The 14,006-nt window shown below is 36.1% G+C and overlaps 2 protein-coding genes across 4 annotated transcripts; one reads left to right on the forward strand and one right to left on the reverse strand.

Moving 5' to 3' along the window:
* Positions 1 to 559: 559 nt before the first annotated feature.
* Positions 560 to 8,512, forward strand: LOC132063370 (E3 ubiquitin-protein ligase RHF1A-like). Of its 2 annotated transcripts, none has more exons than XM_059455880.1 (9): positions 560 to 673; positions 756 to 875; positions 2,642 to 2,688; positions 2,823 to 2,885; positions 3,287 to 3,377; positions 3,459 to 3,775; positions 4,000 to 4,095; positions 4,173 to 4,533; positions 8,154 to 8,512. In XM_059455880.1, the coding sequence occupies exons 2-9, from the start codon at positions 771 to 773 to the stop codon at positions 8,163 to 8,165; spliced, it is 1,092 nt and encodes a 363-aa protein (XP_059311863.1). In that variant the 5' UTR covers positions 560 to 673; positions 756 to 770; the 3' UTR covers positions 8,166 to 8,512. The 2 variants fall into 2 exon arrangements, with proteins under 2 accessions (XP_059311863.1, XP_059311864.1); XM_059455881.1 differs by having other exon boundaries at positions 3,468 to 3,775.
* Positions 8,513 to 10,356: 1,844 nt separating this feature from the next.
* LOC132063372 (peroxiredoxin-2F, mitochondrial) lies at positions 10,357 to 14,006 on the reverse strand. 2 transcript variants are annotated; one of them, XM_059455882.1, is made up of 5 exons: positions 13,751 to 14,006; positions 13,599 to 13,628; positions 12,138 to 12,296; positions 10,996 to 11,090; positions 10,357 to 10,710 (listed from the first exon to the last, which is right to left on the reverse strand). In XM_059455882.1, exons 1-5 carry the CDS (start codon positions 13,940 to 13,942, stop codon positions 10,605 to 10,607), a joined length of 582 nt encoding a protein of 193 aa, XP_059311865.1. In that variant the 5' UTR covers positions 13,943 to 14,006; the 3' UTR covers positions 10,357 to 10,604. The 2 variants fall into 2 exon arrangements, with proteins under 2 accessions (XP_059311865.1, XP_059311866.1); XM_059455883.1 differs by lacking the exon at positions 13,599 to 13,628.

Below are 14,006 nucleotides of genomic sequence, written 5' to 3' on the forward strand. Positions count from 1 at the left end.
CATCTATTAAAAATAGGTGGTGTTTTCCATCCTTTTATTTTACTTCAAAATAAGTGTGGTTTCACAAAATCAAGACAGCATTAAAAAATTTTAAAAATACCTTTTACTTTTTAGAAGTGAGTAGTTTTCTTAATAGATATTCTCTTCGGATAAAAAAGAGTGTCCACTTAGGCTTTTTTTCTTGAGTTAAAAAAAACGTACACATATCAAATCAAGAAACAAATAACTCAATTTTTCCAGATATGCCCCTATTGAGTGTTATATAATTAAATCCCAATACATATTTAATTAGGGATAATTTAATTAATTTTTTTTTATCTAAGGTTTAATAATATTTTTATTGTGAAATGCAAAGGACGAAGCGAAGGCCTTTTTTGAGCGGAGGGAGTAATATGTCCAAGGCTCCAAGCCAAAAACAGCCCTTATTGTGAAATGCAGGGAGTATTATATAGTATAATAAGCAGAGAATAAAATGGAGACAAAAATAGTAAATGGATCAAAAAAGGCAGAAGAGTTGATTGATTCCAAGTTCCAACAACCGTGTGAATGGAGATCGGATTAATAATTCTTTTCTTTGACCTTTTTACACGCTTTCTCTCTCTCTACACATTTTGTTAACTATTTCCTTCATCTCTCTCACTTTATTCTCCACATTTGTGCTTTCCCTCTCTCTGTAAGCCCTCTTTCTCCATCTATATACATATACATTTTATCTCTATAATTGCATACATATACTTATTTTTGCATTGTTACAGTGGTAGCTGAATTTCATGGCGAACGTATCGAAAACATCGCCGGCGATGATGGTTGATGATAACATTGAGGATGCCTGTAGTATTTGTCTTGAGCCTTTTAACTCCGATGATCCTCCTGCTGTATGTTATTTCCAAGCTTCGCTTTTGTTTTCCTCTTATATTATATATATAAATATATATATATATATATATATATATATATTGCGTAATAGTTAGGGATTGTGTTCCTTTAGAATTTTGTTTTAGCCGTTTAACTCCGATGATCTTCCTGTTGTATGTTATCTCTAAGCTTCGCTCTTGTTTTTGATGCATTTTCCTGTTATATTAAAAAAGAGATTCTATATATAGCCTAAAAGTTAGGGATTGTGTTCCTGTAGAGCTTTGTTTTGGTCGTTTAGCTCTGATGATCTTCCTGCGGTATGTTATCTCCAAGTTTAATTTGTTTATTTTGTTGCATTTTCTGTGAGTAGCATTTTTTCTTCCATAATTGGCTATATATTGTTAAAAGTTACCTAGCGTTTGTTTGCCCATAGATTTTGGATCAGATTTTGAAAATTCATCTCAGATATCTGTTTCGCCATGAAATTTGATCAGATTTTGAAAACTTATCTTCAAAATATTTTCAAGTTCCAAAAACTGGCTGCGCACACGAGTTTTTGGGGGAAATTTCACTTCCACTCAGAAAACTTCAGACCTTTTTCAAGTAAAATGCTTGTCCAAACACAACTTCAAGTTCCAAAAATCACAACTTCAAAACCTCAATTTTTCAAGTTTCAATTTTGCTTCTGTCTTTTAGCATTTTCGTGAGCTGTTAATTCCGCTAGTCCTCCTGAGGTATCTTGTCTCCAAGTTTTGCTCCTTTTTTGATCCATTTTCTGTTTTGTTCCAATAAATGCTGTTTGTTTTGTAAAAGTCGAGGCTTTTCTGTTTATTTAGGAGATGTTAGATGACTCTAATGTATGTTGATCCGAATGGATATGAGTTCCACCAGTGTGTAGTTTTCATGCTTTGGAAGTTCTGACAACTTTTTAATGGAATCTGTTGGGGAAAAAAACAAGATAAGTGGAAAGAGTTTGGATCTTGTGGTTTACTTGTTGAAATTTTGTGTGAGATGATAGTCATGTATTTATTTATTGACCGTCATTTGATCAGTGGATTATCATATTACATCGAATCTCTGATTTTGTGTTTTTTTAATGTACATAATTTAAGTAACTTTTTTGTCCTTTTCAATAGGAGTTTTGTGCACCAAATGTGTATCTTATTCTTCTACAACTGAACCTTGGTCTAATTTCAGGACTCTTTTGTTAACCCCTGTCCCCTCTTGTATTAGGATTTGCATAATGATAATATAATCTGCGAAGAAGGGTATGCAAATAATATGCACGAAGTAGGGTATGATTTCTCTTATTTATGGTTAAAATTGCTTGTTTTTATAGTAATCTTTGGAGTATGATGAGATTAGTGTTTTCTTTCTTACCTCTTCTCCAAAGAAAGAGAGAGTATGGTGTGCCTAGTTTCTCTTCTGATCTTGCTGATACATCCATCTAAACAATAGTTTTATGAATTTTACTTATTCTGGTCTAGTGTGATACCGGTTAACCGCAATGGAACATCATGCTATTAATTGATTTGTCTTATTCTCCCAACTAATTTTACTTTGTGAACTAGTTTAATAGCGTTTTCGCCAATAATTATTGGACAGTTTTCTTCAGTTTGTTTGACGTAAATGAAGTACGTATCAAAGTGATATTGCAAAGTTTTTGCTGTCTCATGGTGATGTCTTCCTTTGATTCTTGACTTCTTGTGGCAATTCTTGTGTATGCTTGATTATTGTGTTACATTATGTATTTACCCAAGTTTCTTAAATTCGTGTTTTCTTTCAGGTAACAGATTGTAAGCATGAATATCATTTGCAGTGCATTCTTGAATGGTACATTCCAAACTTGTTACTGTATAATGTTTTGGTTAAATGTTAGGAACATTCAGTTCCTCCCCGTGTGCACATTTTTAGCCACCACTGTCTTGGTTGATATGCTCATTGAACATCATGTAAATTCTGTTCAGGTCTCAGAGAAGCAAGGAGTGCCCAATTTGTTGGAGGGTTCTTGCATTGAAGGACCCTGCGAGGTATTTAAGAAATTCTATGGCTAAGAACACAATTGTATAAGAATCAACCATTGACTTTCTCGTGGAATTGGTGTATTATTTATGTAGTTTCCTCCTATCTTGCTCGAACTCTCCAAAAATGATGCCGCACCCATGTGGGATCTTCCAAAAATGCACTACTTTTGGAGGATATGACACGCACCCGGTGGCACTTTTTAAGAGTCCGAGCAACATAGGTTTCCTCGTTCTAGTATCCTACATTAAACTTTTGTCTGCGGCCAAGAGCTGCTAGCTGCAGCACGCAATGCAGCTGGAACTACATATCTGTTTTTTCTGAAAGGAATTTCACATTGTTTAAGAGCAAAGCATTCTGATTGATACCTAATTGAGACGTATTTATTTTCCTCTTTTCTGATCTCCAGCCAAGAGTTACTAGCTGCAGTGGAGATTGAAAGGAACATGAGGTCAAGGCTTAATGTTCGTCATACCAACGAAGATGTCGAAGCCAATCATGTGGGTGACATTGCCAAACTTGGAATTGGCTTATTTCTTTCCATTACATTTTGCTTCAGTCATACTGAGTTAGAGTCTTAGTGTTTCCAGGATACTGCGCAGCAGAATGATTCTGATTTTGAGGAGCGAATTATGCGACATTTTGCTGCTGCGACAAGTAGAGTCCGTCTTGTCAACAGAAGGAGAAGACAGGCGTCTTCTGGAATTGGTCCTACACAGGTTGTTCCTTCTGTGCCAGCAGGAGTTAGTTCAGACCAGACACAGAATAATGAATCTACAGCACAGTTCCAAGGCTTTGGGTTTTCTGGGGATGGGTCTGCTGCTTCTGCAACTTCATCTAGTATTGGGCCTGCATCATCATCAGTTCCTTCCCATGGAAGTGGTCCTTTTAAGCTTAGGTATGACTGAGGACTATCAAGCTTGATAAATAACTCAGCAGTGTAATGAAGCTAACTACTTAAAATCCATAAGATGCACTATCTCTTAATCCTCAGTGTGGTTACTGAGTGCAATGTAATTATGGCTGCACTACGTTTACATTTATTTATTTTTTGTTAAGTTTTTCGACAATTGATTCGAATTGTATGCCTCACTATTTGGTTACTTGTTGGAATTCCTTCAGCCAACCACCAACATCTGGTCCCCAGGAGTCAAGCTCATCTGAGTTTCTTGCATTTTCTGAATCTATAAAATCCAAATGGTCTTCTGCTTCAGCGAGGTAGAGGAACTCCAATTTTTCATTTCCTTGAAAGCTATTTTTATCCCCCACTAAGATTATTGTTTCTGTTTCAACAGGTATAAGGACTCAATCTCAAAAGGTACTCGTGGTTTTAAGGAAAAATTATTAGCACGCAACACCTCTGTCAAGGAATTTGGCAGAGAAGTTCAGCGTGAGATGAGTGCTGGAATAGCTGGAGTTACTAAAATCATTGAACGACTTGATCTGACTTCAAAACGTACTGGAGCTTCTGAACCAGTATCTGCGTGTACCATGGGTACCTCAAACTTTCCTAGTAGAGGAGTCAGTGAGCAAGGAAATGTGACATTTCAATCGCATGATGGTTGCAGAAAGAATTCTACAATTGAAGTAACTCCTACCACTCCCTCATTGATCTCTAACACCAACACTGGCCAAATGGAAATTTCTCTTGGAAAGGTTTGTAGTTGGTCCAACTATATCTTGATTAATTATGAAGCTTTACTTGTTTCCGTGTTCATCATCCCTGATGTTGCCAATATGCTTTTCCATTTTGGTATCCAAAGCTTCTGCTGAATTTTTACTGCCTTTAAACAGAAAACTAAACTTGGATGCCTGATCTGCTTGTATTTATTCCAATTGGATATAGAATTAGCATACAACTGCAGAATTGGAACTTTGACTCAGAAACTAAATAACACCATCCAAAACAGAATATGTTACGTACCGTGAGAAAGAAGAGAGTCCGAGAGAAAACTCAGCTTGATTATCCCCTCAAGCCATTGAGGTTTAAATAGCAAAGTGTACATATTCTAAGAAAGGAAAGAGAATCAAAATAAAATAATTATAGGAGTAAATCAAGCTAGACTATATTTACAAGATCCTAGAATATCCATGAGATACTAACACCCCCCCTCAAGCTGGTGTATATAAATCATATGTACCAAGCTTGTTACAAATATAGCTAATACGAGAACCAGTAAGGGATTTGGTGAAAATATCTGCAAGTTGATCATTTGACTTCACGAATTTTGTACCGATGTCTCCTGAGGGTATTTTCCCCTGACAAAGTGACAATCGATCTAAATGTATTTAGTTCTCATAAAACGCCAGATTTGATGCAATGTGAAGTGCAACTTGGTTATACCACACAAGTTTCATCTGACTGATTTCTCCAAACTTTAATTTTTTAAGCAACTGTTCTATCCGAATTAGTTCACAAGTTGCCACAACCATTGCTCGGTATTCGCTTCTGCACTAGATCAAGCAACCACATTTTGTGTTGCTTTTACTGTTCCTGTTCCTTTCTTTTTGAATGCTATGTAATGCTTTCCATATTATTTGTCATGACTTCTTTACTTTCATAAGTTTTTTTGTAAAATTGCTTTGGATTGCTTTCCTTGAGCCGATGGTCTATTGGAGACAATCTCTCTACCTCCACAAGGTAGGGGTAAGGTTTGCGTACACTACCCTCCCCTGACCCCACTTATGGTATTACACTGGGTATGTTGTTGTTGTTGTTGCTTTTCCAAGACACCAACCTCTAACTAGAACACAATATCCAGACATAGATTGCCTATCAGAAGATGATCCTGTCCATTCAGCAGTTGTGTATCCAATAATTGCTCATGACCTCGATCCTCAAAAAGCAATCCCTGGGGTTGATTTTATACATCGAAGGATATGAATAACTGCATCCTAGTGACTATCATACAGAGAGCCCATAAACTGATTTACAACATTCACAGGAAAGGCAATTAGGTCGAGTCACTGTGAGATAGTTCAACTTACCAACATACCGCCTATACCTTCTAGGATCATTAAGGGCTCACCTATCATGGTAGAAGTTTAATATCGGATCCATAGGAGTGTCAATGGATCTACAACCTATCATACATGTCTCCTCAAGAATGTCTAAGGCAACCTACGCCGTGAGATGATAATTCTTGATTTGGACTGCGCGACCTCCATGCTTAAGAAATACTTCAATCTGCCTAGTTCCTTTGTCTGGAAATGTTGAAAGAGATGTTGCTCCAATTGAATTATAGCATCTTCATCATTGCCCGTGATAACTATATCATCAACATAAACGACCAAATATATGCATAGATTATGAGTAGTATGTCGATAGAAACATAATGATCAGCCTCACTACAAGACATACCAAACTCCTGAATGACCGTGCTGAACTTACCAAACCATGTTCGAGGAGACTGTTTTAAACCATGTAGCCGACCAACACAACCGACTTTGAGGGAGAAAAGCATTCTTGATGTCCGGCTAATAAAGAGGTTAATGGCGAACAACCATGGATAGAAAAAAGACAGACACATGCTATTTTAGCCATGAGGGAGAAAATATTACTGTAATCAAGCTCAAATATCTGAGTATAACCTTTGGCAACAAGGCTGGCTTTAATTCGATCAATTTGACCATCTAGACAAACTTTAACTGCACACACCCACCGATAACCAACGGTGGATTTACTTGGAGGTAGAGGAACAAGCTCCCAAGTATCACTAGCATCTTTGATCATAGCTTGTCGCCACCCAAGATGGGGTAACGCTTCACCTGTGGACGTAGTGATAGAAATAGAGGACAAGGATGACACAAAGGCATAAATAATATGGTGATGATAAACTATTATAACTCAAACAAGTATAACAAGGATTGGGATTACGAGTGGATCGAATACGTTTTCGGAGTGCAATCGTGGACTAGGAGGAGACAAGTCTGCAGTAGGCGAAGGATCCAGTACAGGACGTGAATCATCTGGATATGATGATGACAATTCAAGAGTGGAGGGGTTGTAGAAGGTTGAACCGAAGGTGTAGGTGATGGAACTGGAGCTGTAGGTGGTGTAGCTGGAGCTTTAGAAGAAGATGAAGGAGAAGTGACTGAATCTCCAAAAGATGAAAGGGGTAACACCTCATAAATGTCTAAGTGATCACCTGGATCTGTATAGTATGGCTGGGTTTCAAAGATGGTAACATCAGCAGTCATAAGGCACCGTTGGAGGTCAGGTGAATAGCATTGATATCCCTTGTTGTGCCCTCGAGTAACCTAGAAATACACATTTAAGAGCACAGGGATGAGGGAGCTAACTTATCTTTTCCTGGAGTAAGGTTATGGACAAAACACGTGCTCCTAAAGACACGAGGTGGAAGAGACTTAGTAGCTTTAGCTCGGACACTGTATGTGCTAAAAAATCCACAAAAGAAGTACAAATAATAGATTTCGAACTGAGTAAATCAAATGAGATGTGGTAGAATCCCAAATTCGAACCCAGAATGTCCAAATTCTGGATCTGCCTCTAGATTTTGGAAATGATTATAAGTGAAACAGGAATATGAATGTAATAAGGATGCTCAGTATCTGACACACTAGTGCATTGACAGGACTTTAGGTGCTTGTGCTTCCTATGTTTGTTCCTTTCTATTCCCCATATTTCATTTATGCTCCTACCAGAATTACTACAACTTTTTATTTATTTTTCATAGTGCGATGTGTCAGAAAGAGTTTTCACATGACATTTCTTATTCCATCTGTCTCTATGTGCTCAATAGCAAAAAGAATGATGGGTTTTGTTGGATTGCATGATCACCTCATTCAAACTTGAACTTTTTGAAAAATAAAAATAAAAAAATACTTACAATGTATCTTCGCCATGTCTGTTCATGTGCTTGTTGATTGTTTCATGATCATGTATGTGTAAATACCTTTTGACAAAAGGCTGCAATAAGACTTGAACCTAGCCTCCTTTTACTTTGATACCATGTTAAATTGTGTTAACACCTCATCTAAAAGTTTAAGCTGTTCGAGAAACTTTTATTTATTACTTATGTCTTTGACAAGTCTCATTATAATTACAAACTAGTCAAATCGATAATTCAGAAGTCACAATTCAGCTTCTTTTCCTTGTCTCATAAAATTGTAAGGTTTATGAAGCAACTGTAACATGAGATTAGGATTGGAACATTGCCAAAAATAATTTTGACCATCCATCTCGATGTTCTAATTGTTTTAAAATGATATCTTTCCTCTATTTAATCGTTTCTTTCCCTCTCTTTTTCCCTCAGAATGGAAACTGATGCTGCAACCCCATCGAAGTCAGAATAAATGAATGATGCCTGATTATGGTCCTCTTTGTCTCTGCTATCAACTTATAGCATAATTATAATCTGCAAGTGACGTACGTTCTTAAAGGTCAGTTATCGCAGTAGGTGATTGACTTGCGTCCTGCAGTTACTGTGTGGAAATCTGGAGCTTTGATATGCTGTTGGAGAAATTACAGTTTGTGCTTAAGCCTTAAGGTCTCATGACCGGTTCTCTTTACTGTAAACCTGTAGGATAGGAAGATTGCGAAGCAGATAAACTTGTGTAATTAACCATGTCCATTACCTTAATGGATATTCAAGAGTGGATGTCTTATGGACTATCCTTCTTCTTCTTTATGGTGGTTATATTTTCTTTTTGATTCCGCTTTGCCCAGTTTAGCTGACTTTTACTAACATAATCCAGAAGCTTGAGCCACCTGATTGACTGCTTGAAAATGCCGCACATCAGAGTAAGCATTAGTTTTTTGTCATCACTTTGTTGCTGTGCACCTAACCTTAGGTGTTGTCATTTATGTGAAACATGGAGGGCAATAGCTAATTTACACCAACATGGTCCTCTGATTAATGGATGTCACGGTCATAGCAAATAGTACTTTTGTAACTTAGCAAACTTAGTCTGCATCTTAAAACCAATATTGAATCTGAAAGATAAAATTCAAGCAATTTCTTGAAGAGTATAAACAACAGTACTCTGGTGATTCTTCCATGAAATAGCATCTGACCGTATTCCTGATAGTCACTGTAGATAAGGGTGTCAACCATTAACAAACATTTCACCTGCGGCAGAATCATTATCAGAACAATTGAGTTTAGTGTAGGTAAATGTTACCAATATTCTTCTTGATTAGTAAAACACTATCTTGATGGAGAACTTGGCCAGTGAATAGAGTAGAAGAGTCGTGGGATGCCAATAAGACATAACATGATGCAATCTCGTAAAGATGTGCAGCCCTGTCCATTGGAGTTGCCGATTCTAAGGTAGAACCGTTTTCCTCCGGCAAGGTTGCCGCTTGTAGAGGAATCTACACCAGTCCAGGTGTTACACCATTAACATCAATTCCTATAGCAACAAGTTGAAGAGCTAGTCCTCTAGTAAAGGAAAGGATGGCACCCTTGGTTGAAGCATAGTCTATTGGCCTTGGTGAGCCAACGTAGGCTTGAACTGAAGTAGAATGGATTATACTGCTCCTTCCTCCTATATGTTTTTAGAGCAGACTCCATTTCATAAGCCATTTAGATTAAAGTTTTATTGTAGTAGAGTCTGGAGGAATGCCTTTTCGAGAGATGTTTAGTTCTGGAAACCCTTAGAAGCTGATCCTCAGTTATTTCTTCAAGGTGGCTGATGCGTTGCTCAGATGCATTGTTAACAAGAAAATGAAATTCATCCATAAGTTTTTACAACTTCCTGGGTTGCACAAATGCTTTAGTATAAGGATCTTTCATCCCCAAAAGTAATGCACGTGTAAATTTAAGATGACATTCTACTTTGCAGAATTGGTGTAGTAGGTCAGATCAAAATTGTCAATTTGCTTCTCATCATTGCTCCTTCAAATTCCTTTGCGTTGGTACTACTTTATCATTGATTATAAAATTCTCTTTTCCCAGTTTCTACGTGTTTTGCTCCGGGCTACAATCGCATCCCTTTTTGTTTTCCTGTGTACAGAAGTCCATGAACATCCAAAAAAGAGCCTACATCTCAGCCATTTAACTGTAACTTGTAGTGCTTTGTTTCCCTCTATTGGTACAAGCATTCTCTTTCTAGATTTGTTAACTCAAATAATTTTCTATGCCTACATCAGAAACTAATTTGTTTTTAAAACGTAACATAAAAGTTATGATGTCTCATTTGTTCTGTAAGATAAATACCAAGCTTTAACATACTCCATTTGGATTGGCTTATTTTAAGTGCTTTTAAGCCATTTTGTTGTATTTGGATAAAATAATAAAAATACTTTTAAGCATTTGTTTTTTAAGCCAAAAGCCAAAAGCTACAATTCCTAACTTATGGCTCATGCTTAAAAGTCACTTTGCACTTAAAATAAGCTCATCCAAACGGGCTCTAAGAGTAATATATGTTTGATTACAGTTTTTACTATAATGATATATACACTACAATACTCTAGCAACATTTTAATTTACAGGATAGAGATAGCACTAACGCAAGTTATGCACTCCCAAACCAAATTCAAATATTGCTCATCTTGTTATGATTATTGAGTTGCTAATATGAAAAATGAAAATAAATATTCACATAGTTAACTAAAGACTCAAGTACTCAACCATACAACGGATTCAAAGTCTTAACCCTGCTTTCGGAATTGTGCATCTTATCCCAACAAAACTTCACGTAATGATGTATGCAGAACTTATTCGAGAATGGACAGAAGGACAAAAAGGCGATTAGAAGCAAATCTAGATCTGTCCCAAAATAACATCTCCGCCAGAAACCTTGAAGTCAGAAGGAGCTTCTTCAACATTGAGAACCTTAACATTCCCATCAACCACATACGCCGACCACCTATGCAACAACAACAATGTTAATTAACAGATGAGTACGTCCCCCAGTACAACTTTTATACAACATATATATTTATGTGTACACATTTGGTCTTAATGGAAAGCAACTGCATCCACTTCTCCATGTTAGTTCAGGGCTTAATTTAAGCTCGCTAAACTTGTGCACATTTCACTGGGATTATCAATTTTGGCATTGACAATTGTTGGATGTAGAATTTTAGTTATTTAGCCACCACGAAGTAGTGAATTACATAATGATATCAAAACATTGACTCCCTTAAGTTACCTATGAGATCGAGGTCCAAGCAAAGCAGCAGAGAGATCAATTGTTAAGTCCAAACTCTTGTGGAAGCTTCCATCAAAATCACCATAAAACTCAATCTGCATCATAGAATAGTTTTCTCTCAGCCAGACTCATCCTCATTGTTAGAGCAAGTACAAAGAATAACTATCACAGATACTGTCATGATTTGAAGAAAAAAAAAACAGCTGATAGATCATGAAATCTTATAATGCTATCAAGTTGCCATAAATCTGAAACAATTCAACTAATAAGTAGAAAAACATTTGAGAGGTAAAGGTCATAAATCAACAATGCCAGATGTCTAAATAACAGGATCACGAGAATCTTAATCATTGATCTCTCTTGGTTATCTTCCGTCTATCAGTTATTAGTATCCAACTAGGTCACTCAGAGTTGATGTAAAACATAACAATCTACAATATCGGGCTTTGGTTTTTGATGCTTCATGCAGTTTATGAATTATGTCATTCTTGAGAGTATCAATGCCAAAATAAATTTCCAGCCCCATGGAAGATATTTGAGTTTCAGTTGGAATCTTATACAGTTATTTTGAAAAATAGTTTCCATACCCTTCGTATCTAACTAAGTCAATCAGAGTTAATGATTAAAAACAAATAATTTTTTACTCACAATATCAATCCGCTTTGGTTTTTTTTTCAAAGAAAAAATAATACGGAATTATTTTTATATTTTTTTTGGAAAAATTATCCGTATTATTTTTGCTGAAAAAAAAAAATTCGGGTCGGATTGAGTTATTCTTGTAAAAAATATTTGAGGGTAAAATAATTTTGAACGCCTGCATAAATTTCCAGCCCCATGGAAGATATTTGAGTTTCAAAGTTCAGTTGGAATCCATAATATGATGAGAGACAAACTTTGAATAAGTTGGAATATATTTTTTTTTGGTAAAGTGAATAAGTTGGAATATATTAGCATATCACACGTACAGGAATAATAGTTAGCATTCTTTCCTTTACCAAAATATGTTTTCCGCTGAGAACTGAGAAACAAATAAGTATTTCAAGTCTTCCAAGGACGATAGAACAGGTCAGAGTAGTTATCAGTGAAGGTTACATTTGCTTAAAGGAAAAGACAGGATGACAAGGCATGGGGGAGTAACTTACAGCTTCTTTGGCTTGTAGCTTTTCTGCCCAACCATTCATAACATACGGATCATTCACAGCAACACAGATCACAGAGTCGATTCCTTTGGCCTTGAACTTATCAATGTTATTCTTGTAGCTAGGTACATGTTGCATTGAACAAACTCCAGTGTACGCCCCCTGGAAATTGTACAAGTAACATCTTTAGGAAGATATAAAACTAAGAAAATAAAGAGAACCAGATGTTAAACAAATGGCTATGCAAGAAGACCTCAAGTGGCCATGAAGCAAAGTTCCTACAACAAGCATCAAAGAAACTACCAAGCCTTTCTTTCTTACATCATGTCTTAGCGTCATTTTATTCTATCTTCTATTCATTTCCAAAGTGTCAGTTATTCAAACCTTCTATTGTATACTAGGGAAACCCCTTCTGTATTTTAATTCATATCACATATAATGGTATTAAAATGAGTAATCATGGTAGTCTTGGCTACCTGAACTTTCACATTGTTAGTGAAGGTTTGATTCCCCACTTTGTAATCTCATTCCCCATTTCGCCTCCCCCTATGTGTACTAAAGAAAATAAAAAGAACAGAAAGAATGATATTAAAAATATCAAAATTTGTGACCCATTGTATCTTTCCTCCAGAAGCAAATATGTGCAACCAACCAAGTGGCAATGTTAATTCAGTAGTATGTAACAATTGGGATTAACAAGATCAAACTATTCTGAAAATTTGCATAAGTAGTAGCAGTATTCATTTGTAGTCCCAGGAAGAAAAAACATTAGACAAATAAAGCTGATCTCTGCAGTTTAGTCATCAGATGCCTTCTTGATTTAGTACTTTGTATTGAAAGTACAAAAGACCAATTTATTATTTTGTATTGGAAGTAAAAGGAAAAAAGGAAAAAATTACCACTTTTTTTTTCTTATTAGGCTAAAATGGAGGTAAGTGAGATATAGTCGACCCCAACTCGTTTGGGATTGAGGCATACCAGTTGTTATTGATTTCTTATTAGGGCTTTTTACCTTTCATATCCCAATTAAAAGAAAGGACCTTTTCCCCTCAGCGGCTCAGCCAAACATAAAACATCATAAACAAAAAATAAAAGATAAAACGACCATGAATGAAGCACAACAAATTCTCATAATTTGACAAACAACAAGATAAAAAATCCCAGCACTAAAATGGGAGAACCTGCAAGGTTTCACTCTAAGACAAATCCAAAACGTAACACTTGTATGTGAATTCTTACATGATACAAACAAAATTCTTATAATTTGACAACCCCACACTTTCTCTATTCCAATTAAGAAAACAAAAACAAAAATATAGCAATTTAACAACTATTCCTAAGCCCAGAAATGAAAAATTATAGTACAACAACAACAGCAGGTTCCTAAGCCCAAAATTGAAAATTATAGTAACACAACTAATTCAAAATCAGCGGCAATATATATAAAAGGAAAAGTCAACTTACAGGAAGGCCAAAGATTACAACTTTTTTACCCTGAACACCAACCAAAATACAACATAGTCAGAAATCAAGAACCCCCCAAAAAAAGGTGAAGAATCAAGAAAAGGGTAATATTAGATAAAAAGATTTCATTTTTAAAAGGGTGGTATGATTACCTTGAATAAATCTTGGAGAGGGGTAGTAGAGAATTTGGAGGAGACACCTTCATCCCAAGATCGAGCTTTTTGTAAAGAAACATTAGGTGCAGCTACAGTAAGATCAGTCCCTACAGAAATAGAAGCATAGGATCTCAGGGTTTGAAACATAGACTTTATCATTGTTGTTCTCTTTAACATTGCTGATGCCATAGTTGCTGATTCTCCCTAACTTTTGTAGTGAGTAGTGATTTTTGGGACCTTCAGTTCAGGTGTT

This window comes from Lycium ferocissimum, chromosome 7 (assembly GCF_029784015.1).
Source record: "Lycium ferocissimum isolate CSIRO_LF1 chromosome 7, AGI_CSIRO_Lferr_CH_V1, whole genome shotgun sequence".
Taxonomy (NCBI): Eukaryota; Viridiplantae; Streptophyta; class Magnoliopsida; order Solanales; family Solanaceae; genus Lycium; species Lycium ferocissimum.

Excerpts from the sequence above, each read along its gene's own strand:
- LOC132063372 (XM_059455882.1), bottom strand. The coding sequence starts at position 13,942 with ATGGCATCAGCAATGTTAAAGAGAACAACAATGATAAAGTCTATGTTT. Across the intron at positions 13,629-13,750 it reads CTCTCCAAGATTTATTCAAG|GGTAAAAAAGTTGTAATCTT; the intron begins GTAATCATACCA and ends GTTGGTGTTCAG. Across the intron at positions 10,711-10,995 it reads CTTGGACCTCGATCTCATAG|GTGGTCGGCGTATGTGGTTG; the intron begins GTAACTTAAGGG and ends GTTGTTGCATAG.
- LOC132063370 (XM_059455880.1), top strand. The coding sequence starts at position 771 with ATGGCGAACGTATCGAAAACATCGCCGGCGATGATGGTTGATGATAAC. Across the intron at positions 3,378-3,458 it reads AAGATGTCGAAGCCAATCAT|TGTTTCCAGGATACTGCGCA; the intron begins GTGGGTGACATT and ends TTAGAGTCTTAG. Across the intron at positions 4,096-4,172 it reads TGGTCTTCTGCTTCAGCGAG|GTATAAGGACTCAATCTCAA; the intron begins GTAGAGGAACTC and ends CTGTTTCAACAG.